This window comes from Trichomycterus rosablanca, chromosome 1, assembly GCF_030014385.1.
Source record: "Trichomycterus rosablanca isolate fTriRos1 chromosome 1, fTriRos1.hap1, whole genome shotgun sequence".
Classification (NCBI taxonomy): Eukaryota; Metazoa; Chordata; class Actinopteri; order Siluriformes; family Trichomycteridae; genus Trichomycterus; species Trichomycterus rosablanca.
Genome location: NC_085988.1, coordinates 64,230,839 through 64,248,032, shown reverse-complemented (window position 1 = coordinate 64,248,032; position 17,194 = coordinate 64,230,839). Strand labels below are relative to the sequence as shown.

The following is a 17,194-nucleotide window of genomic DNA, read 5'->3' as shown; positions in this document are numbered from 1 at the left end:
CCATCGCGAAACTGATCAGGATAAAGCTGTTATTAAGATTTAAAAATAATTAAACTGTTGACGTTATACGTGTGTGAGTGTGAGTGTGTGTGTGTGTGGGGGGTCTTTTCATATTTAAATAATTACATATTATTGTTTTTGCAAAGAGTAATGGTCCCCTGGTTGTTTTGATACGACTACTTCCGGCATATTTCAGAAAAGGTTTGAGCACCCATGCCTGATTATTTCTGGACGCTGTAGCACCTCAGGTTAGCAGTATGCTTGAGCTAAAACGCGCTGCTGCAGTGGTTTCGGTTTGAATCCGTGGCAGAGGTTCGTCAGTGCTGGGCGCATGTGCTCCATGTGCGGTAGAATAAGCTCCGCCCCCTGCTCCACTCAGCTCGTTTTCCTCGTTCCTCCAGCTACTACCCGCCCGTGCACACGCTGAGCTCTGTCTTCTGTAATCATATCTCCTAATATTCGCCTTTAGTTTCAACAGGAAACTTCTGCAGGATGGGGGAGATTGGAGTTCCGAGAGAAATGTTCCTGTGGAGTATGGCGATTATTTATTTATTCGCTTTTGCATCGCTCTACATCCAGATACCAGGTAAGAAGTCACACTTTTCGGGTGCTGCTGGATTTGGGCGCGGCGCTCATTAGAAACTTTTCCTCTTCTCAGTGTTTGTTAACGGCGTGAGTTTCTCATCAGCCCGCCTGTGCTTTTAAACATCCAGCAGTTCTTCTCAGTCCAGTCCAGGTGTCTGTGCTGTTTGTGCACCAGTCTTAACCTGCTTACTTTACTTCCACTTGCTAAAAAAATGGAGGCACACAAAACGCCAAATCTGTAAGATCCAGACTGCCCAGATTGCTTGTAAGGCTTTACTCATCATCATCATGTGCTACTTTGCACAAGCTGTGGATAATTTGCAGAACATGAGCTATTTTAATGGGAAGTATTAATGGCTTGGATGGAATAAAGTCAGCAAAGTTCATGATGCAGAAGTTTTGCCCAGGAAAAAAACCAAAATTTAGGATGTACTATGCGTGCATTGCATAGTGTGACCCGTCATCACTTGTCCATGTGTGCTTTCGTCAGCAGAAATCAAATGCTTCTGCATATGGGTGAGCTGCCAGCTGCCCAAAAATGTACCACCCATATATACGTGTCAGTGTCTAGTTCAAACTCATCCTTGTGAGTAAGGAGTAAAGGGTTCTGTAGAAATGTCCTCTGCTATTCGTTTATTTATTTATTTTTGGTAATTATTTAATGGAGTTACACTCACAGCACTTGTAACAGCACTTGTCACAAAAAAACTGGCCACTTTTTGAGAAGTAAAAGTCTTTCCCAACAATGGTCAGCTGCAAGCTATAGCTTTATGAAGAACTGCAAACATTTTTTGAAGTCTGCTGCTCTGTCTGGAAATTTGTAACAGCCACCAGACTGATATCAATATTTTACATTACATTTTATTTGTTATTTTTGCGTTTTCTCCCCATTTTCCTCCAGATTTAGCGCACTCAATTTTGTCTTTTGCTGCTAAGAGATACCAGATTGCTTCCAAGGAGAGCACGTCACTGTACACACCTCTTCCGACACGTGCACAGCCCTCCTCTTCTCGTCTCTTCCGCCAATCAGGGTCCTTACACAGCGTTTGAAGAACCACCCACCCACACATAGTCCGGCCCCCACCCTGCAGATACGGTGGCCAATGAGTATGTGCTTCAGGCACTGCCAATTATGCCCGCCAAGTGGCGCCCAGCCGACCGGTGGCAACACCGAGTTTTGAACCGAGGAGTTCAGAAACTCGGTGCTGGTGCGCTAGCGGAATATCCCGCTGCACCACCTGGGCACCCGTATTATGATCTTAATGCGATCACCTAAAAATCATATAGGGTTTTTAATTTCTCAGAATTCTTTTGGAATCATAATGGGGTCACACTTTTTATTTAGACCAAAACTGTTTAACAGGCTGCTATTGAACTAAAGTCAGAAGTTTAGGTCTGTAGGTCTTGCATGGCAGTTTGGGGAATTTTGCCAGTGTATACAAATTTATAATTCCATTCATCTTTTTGGCATGACCTTCTAAATCTCTGATTATGATTGAGCTAATTTTGAAGCTTCATGGAAAATTTTTGCTGATCACATGGACAAAGAAGAGAAGAATCAACAGGTTCAGAATTCATTCCGACTTATATACAGTTAATTTTTGAATAAAAAAATTTTCAGATCATTTGTTTATAAAAATAAGTTTATAAAAAATATTTCAAATCCCAGGTCTAAACTAATCTACAGATTTTCTGCAACATATTACACATTGTTATGCCATGTTGTTTATTTAGCTGATCTACAGTTGGTTAAAGCTGAGATTATCAAGTTCAAGCATGCTTATTGGACTCGGTTGGAGTGTCTTAACAATGCTCACTACAGTGGTGAGGTTGTTATTCCAGTTTATATGACTTATTTACCCTCCCCCTTCCCCGTCGACAGAAGTCAGAAATGGTTCACAATGTGTTGCAGAATAGTTGCAAGGTCAAAAGTTGTGCAAAGTATGTTTGCATTTAAGATTGAGCCTAATGCAAATAAAGACTAGGCCTACTAGACTGATTATACTTTAAAATGGATGCAATGATTTGACCGGTAAAAAGGCATGTCAGGTAGTTCACAGTGGGACCAGTTTTCTAGAGACACCACATTTGTGTGTGTAAACACAAGGCTAGTTCCTACAGTGTATCACAAGTGAGTACACCCCTCACATTTCTGCAAATATTTTATTATATCTTTTCATGGGACAACACTATAGACATGAAACTTGGATATAACTTAGAGTAGTCAGTGTACAACTTGTATAGCAGTGTAGATTTACTGTCTTCTGAAAATAACTCAACACACAGCCATTAATGTCTAAATAGCTGGCAACATAAGTGAGTACACCCCACAGTGAACATGTCCAAATTGTGCCCAAAGTGTCAATATTTTGTGTGACCACCATTATTATCCAGCACTGCCTTAACCCTCCTGGGCATGGAATTCACCAGAGCTGCACAGGTTGCTACTGGAATCCTCTTCCACTCCTCCATGATGACATCACAGAGCTGGTGGATGTTAGACACCTTGAACTCCTCCACCTTCCACTTGAGGATGCGCCACAGGTGCTCAATTGGGTTTAGTCCATCACCTTCACCTTTGGGGTCGTTATCCTGTTGGAAAACTGCCATGAGGCCCAGTTTTCGAAGGGAAGGGATCATGCTCTGTTTCAGAATGTCACAGTACATGTTGGAATTCATGTTTCCCTCAATGAACTGCAGCTCCCCAGTGCCAGCAACACTCATGCAGCCCAAGACCATGATGCTACCACCACCATGCTTGACTGTAGGCAAGATACAGTTGTCTTGGTACTGTGGCGCCGCCACACATGCTGGACACCATCTGAGCCAAACAAGTTTATCTTGGTCTCGTCAGACCACAGGGCATTCCAGTAATCCATGTTCTTGGACTGCTTGTCTTCAGCAAACTGTTTGCGGGCTTTCTTGTGCGTCAGCTTCCTTCTGGGATGACGACCATGCAGACCGAGTTGATGCAGTGTGCGGCGTATGGTCTGAGCACTGACAGGCTGACCTCCCACGTCTTCAACCTCTGCAGCAATGCTGGCAGCACTCATGTGTCTATTTTTTAAAGCCAACCTCTGGATATGACGCCGAACACGTGGACTCAACTTCTTTGGTCGACCCTGGCGAAGCCTGTTCCGAGTGGAACCTGTCCTGGAAAACCGCTGTATGACCTTGGCCACCATGCTGTAGCTCAGTTTCAGGGTGTTAGCAATCTTCTTATAGCCCAGGCCATCTTTGTGGAGAGCAACAATTCTATTTCTCACATCCTCAGAGAGTTCTTTGCCATGAGGTGCCATGTTGAATATCCAGTGGCCAGTATGAGAGAATTGTACCCAAAACACCAAATTTAACAGCCCTGCTCCCCATTTACACCTGGGACCTTGACACATGACACCAGGGAGGGACAACGACACATTTGGGCACAATTTGGACATGTTCACTGTGGGGTGTACTCACTTATGTTGCCAGCTATTTAGACATTAATGGCTGTGTGTTGAGTTATTTTCAGAAGACAGTAAATCTACACTGCTATACAAGTTGTACACTGACTACTCTAAGTTATATCCAAGTTTCATGACTATAGTGTTGTCCCATGAAAAGATATAATAAAATATTTGCAGAAATGTGAGGGGTGTACTCACTTTTGTGATACACTGTACATTTTTGGAATAAAGTGGAAAGTTTGTGTCAGTTAGAGTTGGTTGTTCTGAGGTGTCTTTACAAGTTTTAGAGTAAGTTTATTTAGGCTTTGTACCCAACTGAACAAAAACCTTTTCTACTTATTGTTTATATGTGTCATGTTAAAATAGAAATTTTTATGTATGCCAGGTAACCTAAGTAGCAGATTATGTTTTACCCTGCAGCCATAGTATTATTCAAGTGAATAACCTTTGGGTGTGTTTTGTAAACCCCAATACTAGGAGAATGTAAACGAAAAGCCAGGTTAGATTTTGTTTATGGTACTCTTCTGTTCTGGGCGGCACTGTGGTTAAGTGGGTAGCACTGTCACCTTACAGCAAGAATGTCCTGGGTTCGATCCCCAGGTGGGGTCCTTTCTGTGTGGAGTTGGCTCGTTCTCCCCGTGTCTGCGTGGGTTTACTCCGGGAGCTGCGTTTTCCTCCCACAGTCCAAAGACATGCAAGTGAGGTGAATTGAAGATACAAAATTGTCCATGATTGTGTTTAATATAACCTTGTGAAATGATGAATCTTGAGTAACTAACGTTTCTGTCGTGGATTCCAGTACTGAAGGTTTCTAATTAAGTATGGTACTCATTAGGCTGTGGGTAAGCAGCACTGTTGGTTGGTGTTTGTTTGCGGTTGGTTGATTTGTTTTGAACAAATCCCATGAGAATTAAACAAATGAACTATAGGCTAAATTTTATAGGCTCCTGTTTGGGCCAGTTTATGTTTGAATGTGCAGTGTGAAAACACCTGTAAAAGCATTCCAGGTGTTATCACTTCCGAATAGCTCACCAGCTTTAATGTATTTTGGGACTACGCCTTTTCTTTTTATTTTAAATATCTTGTCCAGTTAAATATTCAAGTTTTGTATTTTTAACATGTAACTTTTTATTTTTTTAGTACACACTGGTCTTAATAATAACAAATAAGTTATTTTACCTATGTTACATTCTGCTAAGTTTAGGTGTATATGCATGTAAAACCTCCATGAGTGGGAATTGACTAGGTAGCTTTAGACTTTAAAAATGTTAGAAATTTTTTTTGCAGATATATCTGCATTCTTCCTGCTGCTGAAATGCTTCCACTCTATTCTACTTTGACTGGGTGGAGTAGCCATAGTCAGAATCCTGTGCCAAAGAAAAAAAAATAGGCCAGAGAAAGATTAGAAGAATATTAAAAGCTGTGACTCATATCGGCTTTGACCAGGTATGTCAGTGTTTAACAGACAGAGAAGTCATTCTTTAATGCTGTCGGTTAAAAATGCCTTTCAAATTCATTTCCAACTGCTGCTGCTTGGTTCCAATTGAGAGCATTGTACAGACTAACAACACTGATTTAAAACACATCCAGACCAACCTTCAGTTGTGTCTGCTTCAGCTCTGTACAGACAGATTTTATTTGCATTTTATTTGCATTTACCAAATTTAAAGGATTAACAATGAAACTGTCGAAAACTAAAACTGACTCTGCACACATGGATCTTTTTGCACAAAAATATATTTTGTGTCATATTCCAGTATGAAGGTAAAACCCTGCTTATCTTCTCATAACTACACTTATCTCAGGAAAAGCTTTAATATATCGACTGCATCTAGGGGTGGGTTTATAAAATCGATTTTTCGAATCGATCTTTATTTGAATGATCCGATATCGATTCATATAAACGCGAGATCGATCTTTTAAATATGCCCCTTTTTACGGTGTACACGGAAATCTGTTACCTTCTTTAATCTCGCGTGACCAGCCGCAGTTTTTTCGTGCAACGAGATCTGACCTGCACATCAGTTCAGCATGGCAGAAGCTCCAGTAATGCCTGGTTCACACTACATGATTTCTGCCCAGATTTTCGGCGACTGGTCTGCGCTAGATTTGCCAGCTCGGGAGCAACTCTGCTCTTAATCAATGTGAAACAGTGAGGGGAAACACACGGGAGAGGTTGTAAACAAGTGGAGCAGGGGCGTAATATACTGTAGTTATCGTTCTCTACAAAACAAATTATTTATTAACCTCCAACTTCAGAACAATCCCTGTTAGTCGTGTTGCCAAATCCACTCAGATTCCTTTATTTTTTTCTCTTTGATATTACGCTGCTCATCAGCGCACAAACTTTGATCGCTCGCTACTTGTTGGAGTGTATTTTAGGACGTGGTTTCATTAAACGCCTCGTCACTTCTCACGTGTGTTTTTGTGACAAAACGTAGTTTGGGAGACCAGACAGACTCATCTGAGATTCCTCCTGGTGATAGATGGTGTAGATGTTAAACCCCCCCATCAGTCGTGCAGTGTGAACTGTACAGCGACCCGGCAAATCAGAAAGTTGTGTAGTGTGAACTTGGCATAAGCTGTGCAACAGCCAGGTGTATGTTTACATTACACATACGCTGTTGTAGCGTGTCAGACATATAAAATAATAAAAAAAAAAAAAAATTTATGTTACTGTTTTTTGTTGTGGATTACTTATTTATGTAAAAACAAATATTTTTTAATAATGAGTGTTCTTTGTACAATTATCACATTCGTTCTCTGTACATCTGTACATATTTAAACAAAACCTGTTAATGTAACTCAAATATGCCTAAATGTGTTGAATCGAAATTGAATCGAGAATCGAATCGAAAATCGAAGATCGAATCGAATCGGGACCTTGTGAATCGGAATCGAATCGATCCAGGAAATTAGTGGCGATACCCAGCCCTAACTGCATCTTTATTATTTATTTTATTTATTAATTTATTTATTTACATTTATTTTGCTTCCTCTCTATTGATAATCACCTCCACTCTGACTGAGGAGAGCCATGACTAACACATGCCCCCTCCGACACACGTGTGCAGTAGCCGACTGCAGCTTTTCACCCACACGAGGCGAGTTCATATGTGGATCAGCTTTGTGTACGAAAAGACAAACCCTGATCCCATTATCCCCTGTCTCTGTGCAGGCACCATCAATCAGCCAGCAGAGGTCGTAATTGCATCAGTTTGAGGTCCCCTCTAGCACCCTGCCCTTGAACAACAGCAAATCGTTGTATATGTGGGACCCCAGCCTGCTGGATGGTAGAGCTGAGTTTCGAACCAACGAATTCAAAATGCCAGCTCTGATTTGCTAGCGTGTTTTACCGCTGTGCCACCTGGTTATTATTAACATGTTTTGTTAGCACTTGTGATGAACTGTTTGATACAGACTGGATGTGAATCTACATTCTGAAAGTTGAACTGGTTCTGCTATCTGTGTTTGTTCCTTCTACTTTTCTACATTACTGCCATGTTCAATGCTGTTTAGAACAGTTGGTCAGTAAAGCGTGGACACTCAGTGTGTTAAAGTAAGTCATGTATAGTGATGGCACTAATGATGTTTGTTTATCAGTTTTTAAAAAATGGCTAAATTTGCATCCCAAACTTTGACTCAATTCTCGCTCTGTTAACGACAAGGTGAATTACAGACTCAGTACTGTAGTGGCAAGCTTTTCAAAAAGGATGGTTCCTCATTCTTTAGGCCCTGTATATTCTGTTAAGAGAGACTAACTTGCCGCTCAGGTGGCACAGCGGTAAAAAGACGCGCTGAGTACGTGGTATCGAATCCAGCTTTGCTTCACCGGTTCGAAGCCGAGTGGCTGTATGAGCAATGATTGGCCGGTTGCTCATATGGGGGGGGTGGGACAAAGAACCGGATGTGGGTCTCTCTCTGTCAGAATGCGATTACGTTCTCTGCCGGCTGATTAGAGGCGCCTGCACAAGAGATGAGGGAGGGTGCCCTTAGGGTGTGTCTCTCCGCATGCAACGCTAGGTGGCGCCAAACTCATCAATGTGTGGGTGGCAAAGATGTATCTGGCTGCTGCTCGTGTTTCGGAGGGGATATGGGTTAGCTTCGATCTCCTCTGTCAGGGCGGGGTTTGGCATAGACAGAGAGGAAGCATGATGCAAATTGAACAATTGGATGCGCTTAAGGGGGAGAAAAAGAGGAAGAAAAAAAAAAAAAAAGAAAAAAAAAAGAGACTAACTTGAGGAATGGGTATACTGAAAAAGTATACTGCAAAATACTTACAGGATAACCTGTTAAAGGCTGGGACAAATGTATCAGTGGCTGCCATGATCACTTAACAACCAAGGACTTCTTGTCTAAAAAGCATAGAATGTGTTGGCTGGAATAAGCCAGAAGAGGGTCATGATCAGAAGAATACTATCCCCACGATCAAGCATGGCAGTAGGTTAGTGATCATGTGAGGATGTTTTTCTTCTGCAGGAACTGGCAGTCTTGACCGTGTGACTAGCATCATAGATTCACAGAAAATCATTTTTGAGAAGGATTGTTTTGCCTTTTGTGGTGAAATTAAACCTTGGTAGGAATTGCATTCTCTCCAGCATGACAGTGATCCCAGACACACTTTTAGGTCAACCAAAGCTTGCTTAAGGAATCAGACCTGGAATATTCTGGAGTGCCATTCCCACTTTGGTGGAATTTAATGAAAGTAGTTGCAGCATGAAAGCAATCAGACATCAACAAGCTGGAAGCTTTGCATGAAAAAATAGGCGAAAATTGCAATAGATGTGTGTCAGAAGCTTGTTAGCACTTACTAAAATCACTTATTAGAGTTTATCAAAGCAAAAGGCTGGGGTTTAAATAATAGTGCATGTGGACATTTGTCAAACAAGTTTGTGCCAACTTGTGTGTATTGCTTATGTATCAATAAATATTCTCTTTGAGAGACTTCTTGTTGTATTTTTATTCTTGTTACCTTTTAACAAGAGGGGGTTGAATATTTCTCATTCCAACCATATGTTTTTGGTTATGTGGCAGTCATTGGCTCCGGCATGATGGCTAAGTGGGTAGCACTGTCACCTCACAGCAAGAAGGTCCTGGGTTCGATCCCCAGGTGGGGTGGTCTGGGTCCCCATGTCCACGTGGGTTTCCTCCAGATGCTCCGTTTTCCTCCCACAGTCCAAAGACGTGCAAGTGAGGTAAATTGGAGACGCTAAATTGTCTATGACCGTGTTTGATATAACCTTGTGAACTGATGAACCTTGTGTAATGAGTAACTACCGTTCCTGTCATGAATGTAACCAAAGTGTAAAACATGACGTTAAAATCCTAATAAACAAACAAGCAGTCATTGGCTCAGAAAACATTGCACATGTAGATGGTAGGATAGATTCCACTAAATACCAGCAAATTTTAGAACCTAAGTCAAGAGACTAAAGCTAAAAAGAAAATGGCTTCTACAACTGGGCAATGATCTGAAACATACCTTGGAATTGAACCATGAACACACCTGGATCAGAGCATCATTAAGCTTCTGGACAGTGTGTGGCATTACTTGGTGGTGTTGTATGCACTGACTTAATGTTCCAGAGGCTCTAAGTTTGATTCAGGTCTGGGAAACATGAGGGATAGTCAGTGACTTCAATGCCTTTGTCATCCAGAAACTGCCTACACACTTGGGTCACGTAAGGCCAGGCATTGTCCTGCGCCAGGAGGAACCCAGGGTCCACTTCACCAATGGGTCCAATGTGCGCAATGTGATCCTGCTCTTATTTGTCAAGTGAACAGGTGCCCAAAGAAGGACCTGACAATTCTGGTGTTCTCTGGCAAATGCCAGTTAAGCTGCATGGTGCTGGGCTGTGAGCACAGGTCCCATTAGAGGAGTCTGTTTCTGACAGTTTGATCAGAAACATGCACACTAATAGCCAACTATAGGTCATTTTGTAGGTCTCTGGCAGTGCTCCTCCTATTCTTCCTTGCAGAATGGAGCAGATACAGGTCCTGCTGCTGGGTTGACGCCCTTCTATGGCCCTGTCCAGCTCTCCTCCTGGTATCTCCTCTATTGACTTTAAAGTGTGTTGGGAGGCACAACAAACTTTTTTTAGCGACAGCATGTATGGATGGATCGTCTCATGCTACCAGTAGTTAAAGGACGAGACACGACAGTATATTTACATTTACATTTTCAGCATTTAGCAGACGCTTTAATCCAAAGCGACTTACACAATGAGCGGAACACAATGAGCAATTGAGGGTTAAGGGCCTTGCTCAGGGACCCAACAGTGGCAACTTGGTGGTGGCGGGGCTTGAACCGGCAACCTTCTGCTTACTAGTCCAGTACCTTAACCACTGAGCTATCACTGGCCCTTAAACTTAACTGTTACTCTTTCGCACATGTATACGTATGACCTGTATTACGGCCTGGATTTTGACGTACAATGCTGATTTGACCCTAGAGCCTTAAACTAGAGCCTGTAACTGTAATGGGAAGCTGTAAAACTGAATGTATGTATTTGTGCAGGTCTGTTCGGGGATGAAGGGGTCGTACCTGTGCGACTCCAGATGCCCCGGGAGGCGATTCCTGTGGAGAAACAGTTGCTGGCTGCCCCATCCCTCCTGTGGCTGGCGCCGTACTTGGGCATTGGAGCTCAGCAGGGAATGGAGCTCATCTGTCTGCTAGGGGTGCTGCTGAGCCTATTAGCAGTGTTGGTGGGTGTGTTCAGAGACAGCCTGGTGTACTTCTGCCTCTGGGCCCTTTATCTCTCTCTCTACACGGTAAGTCTTTTTTATGTAGTGACATTTTTAGTGAAAACATTTTTAAAAAATCTTTGAATAGCAGTATTTCGCTGATTTGGCTAAAGCTGCACATATATTTGGTGACAAAAATTAAGATGAAAAGGAACAAATTTGAAAATTTGTCATTGTTTATAGTTAGGGCTGGGCGATATGACTAAAAAACTTATATCTCAATATGCTTTTGAGAGGTAGCGATATATGATATAATGTGAACTTAACAATGTACAATGGCAGGCCACTTTTAGGTATGACTGGGACTTTTTATATGTCTGTGGCTTATTTTACTGTCATAAGTACATAATACAAAACGTTTTAATTTCACCATGTATATAATGAAGGTTTTGAGTACTGTAAGCTTTGCTTGGCCCCACAAAATGACACAATTAACGACAGAATCAGTACGCGTAGAACAGTTGCAATAAGTAAATTTTTTTAATTGTTTATTTAATGTTTTAAGTATTGTACAATTCCCCTTAGCTCTCCCTTTAACGAATAAAACAATGTTTGCAAACTCCACTTGACCACAGGTCTGTTATAGAAAAGTGGACGACTTTAAAATATCTCCAATTCCAGTTAGCTTATGACGTTGGTTTAGCAACTGACCTGAAGTATTTTGCCCCATAAGACATACCTGGAATCCACTGTTTTAATTATTGCATACTGTATAATATTATATGAATTGCTGCTTTCTGAAGCCTAGAACTGTTGTATTATCTGTGCTGTGCTATGGCTGTATTTGAAAAATCTATACATTATAAGGAATCAAAGATGGTATACCGAAAGTACCGTTATACCGCCCAGCACTAAGTTGTGTACATACTTTATTAGTAATTAAACTAAATGGAACTATATTGTATAATATTCACATGTTGGTGAAAGTGACACTTTCCTAGCAAATAATGCTGACAAACAAATATGCGACAAAAGCAGTCCAAATAAATTTGGTGCAAATAAATTAAAATGAGTAAAATGTACATTTGTATGTATAATCTGTGTCAGGGTCTGAATTTAGGCAGCACACTGCTTTTCTTTTTTTGGTGACTGCATGATTTCAGATATTACAAAAAGGCCTTTGTTGCATTAGGTAATGCCACTGATTAGTCCACCATTAGGCAAACACTGAACTAGAAATGTTTGTGTTGCCAGATAGCAGGTAGTAAGCCACTGCTCTCCACGTTAGTCTAAAGCTCTTCAGTCTTATTTTAAAGACGTGTGGTCAAACTGTACATTTCTCTAAAAATCTATTGTTTTCAGCCCTGGTATGTGACCGTACCATCTTAACTGCCCACTACAGATAACAAATGGGTGATATCATGAGCTTTCTAACTAACAAGCTTCCAAACTTTTAAACTGCATTCATCAGCCAGACAGCTACTGCAGATATTAATATCGACTTATTGACTTGGCGAAAGCAGATGAAAGTTTAATTCACACAAGTTCTTTAAACATTATGCTGTGCCCTTTCACATGCTTAATGGCAATAGTTACCTAAGGTCACAATATCTGCACTTAATGGCCGCTCCAGGGTCTCTGCGTGTACTTTGTGTAGGGAGAGCAGGGACACTTTCAAGACGTCCCTCTTACATCGGAGCATTTGCAGACCAGGGTTATTCAGGGAAGACTCCCAAGCAAGCGGTCCACATTAGCCTCCTGACAGCAGATCTACTTGTTTGCGGTCAATATTTCAGTGCAGTTACCACACTTGGACCAGCTGGTGTGTCCCCCTTCCTTTTCACACCTCGTGGACTCCTCACTGGATTGAAAGCATAAGCCATTGTGTTTCTTCATATCACCTCAAAACATCATTCAGTTTTGTCTTCTGCCATATTATGGCTAAAGCAACAAGTAATTACTGTGACTGCTGTGTAACTGACCAACTTCCGGTCGTAGTCACTGACGCAACGACAACATGGTATCGAGCCAGAGCAAAAGTATAATTTAGCACACAACACACATCTTTTAGAATTCAACATGTAATAACAAGTTTTACATCATTATTGTTTTCAAAGCTTGTCAAAATGAGGGCGTTTCATGGCCCTTTTAAATGAAAAGTGTTTAGTTTGGCAAAAACCAAACATGGCGTTTCAGCGTAAGAACTGGCAGTGGCATTGTCATAGTTTGGGTTTGCTTTGATGCCACAGGATCAAGATGCCTTGCCATCATTGATGAATCTGTGAACAAGTTTGTCAGTGTGTCTGTCTGTAAACTGAAGATTCAGTGAATCTGAAGACATGTCTGTGTGTAAAGGGCTGAACACTACAGAATGCTCAGCTCAGGACTGATCAGAAAGATCAGTCATGCAGCACTGAGAATCTCCACATGGACAAATACCAGTTAAGATTATATCAAACTATGCTTATTTTAACAAGAGAACTGGAAATGATGATACTAATTAACCCATAAGTTGTTCAGTTAATGCTGTCAGTTAAAAAGTCATTCAAATATATTTCCAGCAGCTGACACTGCATTTGAATTACATTTTTTTCCACCAAACTGAGACACTGGGTACAAGAAGAGCTCTACAGTTCTAACCCCACCAGGAAAACTTTTTCAGTGCTTTTATATTATTTAAATCATGAACTATGGAACTATGCATGTTAAAATTCAAAACAGTAAAGCTGTTTTGCATCGTTATGGAGTCTGATTACATGATTCTGTGTTAACATTTTTGTAAATAAAGAAAATGGGTGGCACGGTGGCTTGGTGGGTAGCACTGTCGCCTCACAGCAAGAAGGTTCTAGGTTTGATTCCCAAGTGGAGCGGTCTGGGTCCCTTCTGTGTGGATGTTTTTCCCGTGTATGCGTGGGTTTCCTCCGAGTGCACCTGTTTCCTCTCATAGACCAAAGACATGCAATCATGTTAACTGGAGATACTAAAGTCCCCCTAGGTATGAGTGTAAGTGTCCATTATGTGGTAACCTGCCGACCTGTCCAGGGTGTTTTCTGCTTTTCACTCAGTGAATTGGACCCCCTACAACCCTGAGTAGAATATAGTGATGGTAAAATAAGACAATTAATGAATATTGATGATGTCAGAAAAAGCTTTAAAATACCAATTACATATGGTGTATTGATTAGCATTTTAGTTAGCTTGTTTGAACTGTTTGAACAATGAACTGTTTGGTGTGTGTAAAATCTACAGTTTAAAAACTTAACTGCTTCTGCTCATGGTGTTTGTATGCTACTGTTTAACATTACTGGCTCTTTTACTACATTACACTGTTTCCCTGGGTTCCATCCCCAGGTGGGGCGGTCCTGGTCCTTTCTGTGTGGAGTTTGCATGTTCTCCCCGTGTCTGCATGGGTTTCCTCTGGGTGCTCCGGTCTCCTCCCACAGTCCAAAGACATGCAAGTGAGGTGAATTGGAGACACTACAAATTGTCCATGACTGTGTTCGATATACAGTGGGGCCAAAAAGTATTTAGTCAGCCACTGATTGTGCAAGTTCTCCTACTTGAAAATTACAGACCTCTCTCATCTTTCTATCATAGGTACACTTCAACTATGAGAGACAAAATGAGAAAAAAAAATCCAGGAAATCACATTGTAGGATTTTTAAATAATTTATTTGTAAATTATGGTGGAAAATAAGTATTTGGTCAATAACAAAAGTTCAACTCAATACTTTGTAACATAACCTTTGTTGGCAATGACAGAGGTCAAACGTTTCCAGTAAGTCTTCACCAGGTTTGCACACACTGTAGCTGGTATTTTGGCCCATTCCTCCATGCAGATCTCCTCTAGAGCAGTGATGTTTTGGGGCTGTCGCTGGGCAACACGGACTTTCAACTCCCTCCACAAATTTTCTATGGGGTTGAGGTCTGGAGACTGGCTAGGCCACTCCAGGACCTTGAAATGCTTTTTACGGAGCCACTCCTTCGTTGCCCGAGCGGTGTGTTTGGGATCATTGTCATGCTGGAAGACCCAGCCACGTTCCATCTTCAATGCTCTAACTGATGGAAGGAGGTTTTGGCTTAAAATCTCACGATACATGGCCCCGTTCATTCTTCCCTTAACACGGATCAGTCGTCCTGTCCCCTTTGCAGAAAAACAGCCCCAAAGCATTATGTTTCCACCCCCATGCTTCACAGTAGGTATGGTGTTCTTGGGTTCTTCTTCTTCCTCCAAACACGACAAGTTGAGTTTTTACCAAAAAGTTCCATTTTGGTTTCATCTGACCACATGATATTCTCCCAATCCTCTTCTGGATCATCCATATGCTCTCTGGCAAACTTCAGATGGGCCTGGATATGTACTGGCTTAAGCAGGGGGACACACCTGGCACTGCAGGATTTGAGTCCCTCTCGGCGTAGTGTGTTACTGATGGTAGCCTTTGTTACTTTGGTCCCAGCTCTCTGCAGGTCATTCATCAGGTCCCTCCGTGTAGTTCTGGGATTTTTGCTCACTGTTCTCATGATCATTTTGACCCCACGGGATGAGATCTTGCGTGGGGCCCCAGATCGAGGGAGATTATCAATGGTCTTGTATGTCTTCCATTTTCTTACAATTACTACCACAGTTGATTTATTCACACCAACCTGCTTGCCTATTGTAGATTCACTCCTCCCAGCCTGGTGCAGGTCTACAATTTTCTTCCTGGTGTCCTTCGACAGCTCTTTGGTCTTGGCCATGGTTAAGTTTGGAGTCTGACTGTTTGAGGCTGTGGACAGGTGTCTTTTATACAGATAACGAGGTCAAACAGGTGCCATTAATACAGGTAACGAGTGGAGGACAGAAGAGCTTCTTAAAGAAGAAGTTACAGGTCTGTGAGAGCCAGAAATCCTGTTCGTTTGTGGGTGACCAAATACTTATTTTCCACCATAATTTACAAATAAATCCTTTAAAAATCCTACAATGTGATTTCCTGGATTTTTTTTTCTCATTTTGTCTCTCATAGTTGAAGTGTACCTATGATGAAAATTACAGACCTCTCTCATCTTTCTAAGTAGGAGAACCTGCACAATCAGTGGCTGACTAAATACTTTTTGGCCCCACTGTAACCTTGTGAACTGATGAACCTTGTGTAATGAGTGACTCCCGTTCCTGTCATGAATGTAACCAAAGTGTAAAACATGACGTTAAAATCCTAATAAACAAACAAAACAAACACTTTCATTAAATGATTTATTAAAACTGTCATAATGTATGTTGCATTATTTTTTGTTTTTGTTGGCAGGTTGGGGGAGATTTCCTTCATTCTGAATGGTAAGCCCTCTAGTGCTGTTAAGCACCTCCATTGAAATAAATTTGCAAATCAAATTTATAGTGTATAGTAGTTGGTGTTTTGCCAACTATTCAAAGCTGCATGCACCCAATAGGGCTAATGTGCAAACAGGTTGAATGTTTATGATGTTTTGTTAAACTGAATATCCAAATGTGTAATTGAGGAAAATGATTTCACACTCTTACTAATTCACAAGTCACAAAACACCCAAACTCTAATATTTAGTAAATATAAAATGTATTGCTAATAAAGTTATAACGTTCTTATTTATCACAATACAAAGAAAACATGCAGATGCAGAGAAAAATCATCTGCTTACCATATACATAAATGCCTTAGTCCGGTACAGGTCAAAATGCACGATGCAAACATGTATTAGGAAAACTATTAGGACAGTTGCACTGATGCTGGTATCCTAGCAGCACCTAGATGTGATTAAGTCTATAATTTGACATCTTCCAGTGGTGTTACTAACCATGTTAATATTTAGCCATCTCATTGTGAATTAAACACTGCTTTTGTGTCTCTTTTGACTTTTAACAATGAATATAGTATTCAAATGTTGCTTCAAAGTCAAACCTCCAATATGTTACCAAAGTGTGCTTTTGTAGTGAGGTTACTGGTGGCTGGTGTGTACACTCCCTTTAACACTATGCTAAATTGATAGCTTGTAAAAATATGAACATCTATTAACAAAAATTCATCCTTCACTTTGCTTCACAGTTGGAAAGAGGAATGTTTGGTAAATGTTTGTTTGGAAGAGTAAAATGCACAAGTAAATCGTTTTCTACTTTCCTTAATATTCGTGTAGCCGTTTTAAGCCTGAACTTTGAATTTGCAAATTAGTGTGTTTAAATAAAAAAGCACAATTATTTGAATTTGGTTTAGGCATTATGTGTTTTCTTATTATTATGGCTAAAGTTGAGTTCAGACAACATTTTATTTGTAGTCATGGTATAAATCTGGTTAATAGGTGGAATTATTATTTATACAACATACAGCCAAAAGTATTTTGACACCTGACCATCAGCCTGTCTGACATCCCATTTAAAAATTATTTGCAGTAATATAAACCTGGCTTTGTAGTGAAGCCTCCACTCTTCTGACAAGGCTTTTTACAAAACTTTGGAATATGTTTGTGGGAATTTG

General features: G+C 41.0%; 1 protein-coding gene across 1 annotated transcript in view; it reads left to right on the top strand.

The window, feature by feature from the left end:
• Positions 1-424: 424 nt before the first annotated feature.
• Positions 425-17,194, top strand: part of lmf2b (lipase maturation factor 2b) — a 32,830-nt gene continuing 16,060 nt past the window's right edge. The window contains exons 1-3 of the mRNA XM_062994952.1: positions 425-586; positions 10,549-10,802; positions 15,998-16,026. Coding sequence (XP_062851022.1) covers positions 493-586; positions 10,549-10,802; positions 15,998-16,026 — 377 coding nt within the window. The 5' untranslated portion in view covers positions 425-492. The remainder of the gene's footprint in view (positions 587-10,548; positions 10,803-15,997; positions 16,027-17,194) is intronic.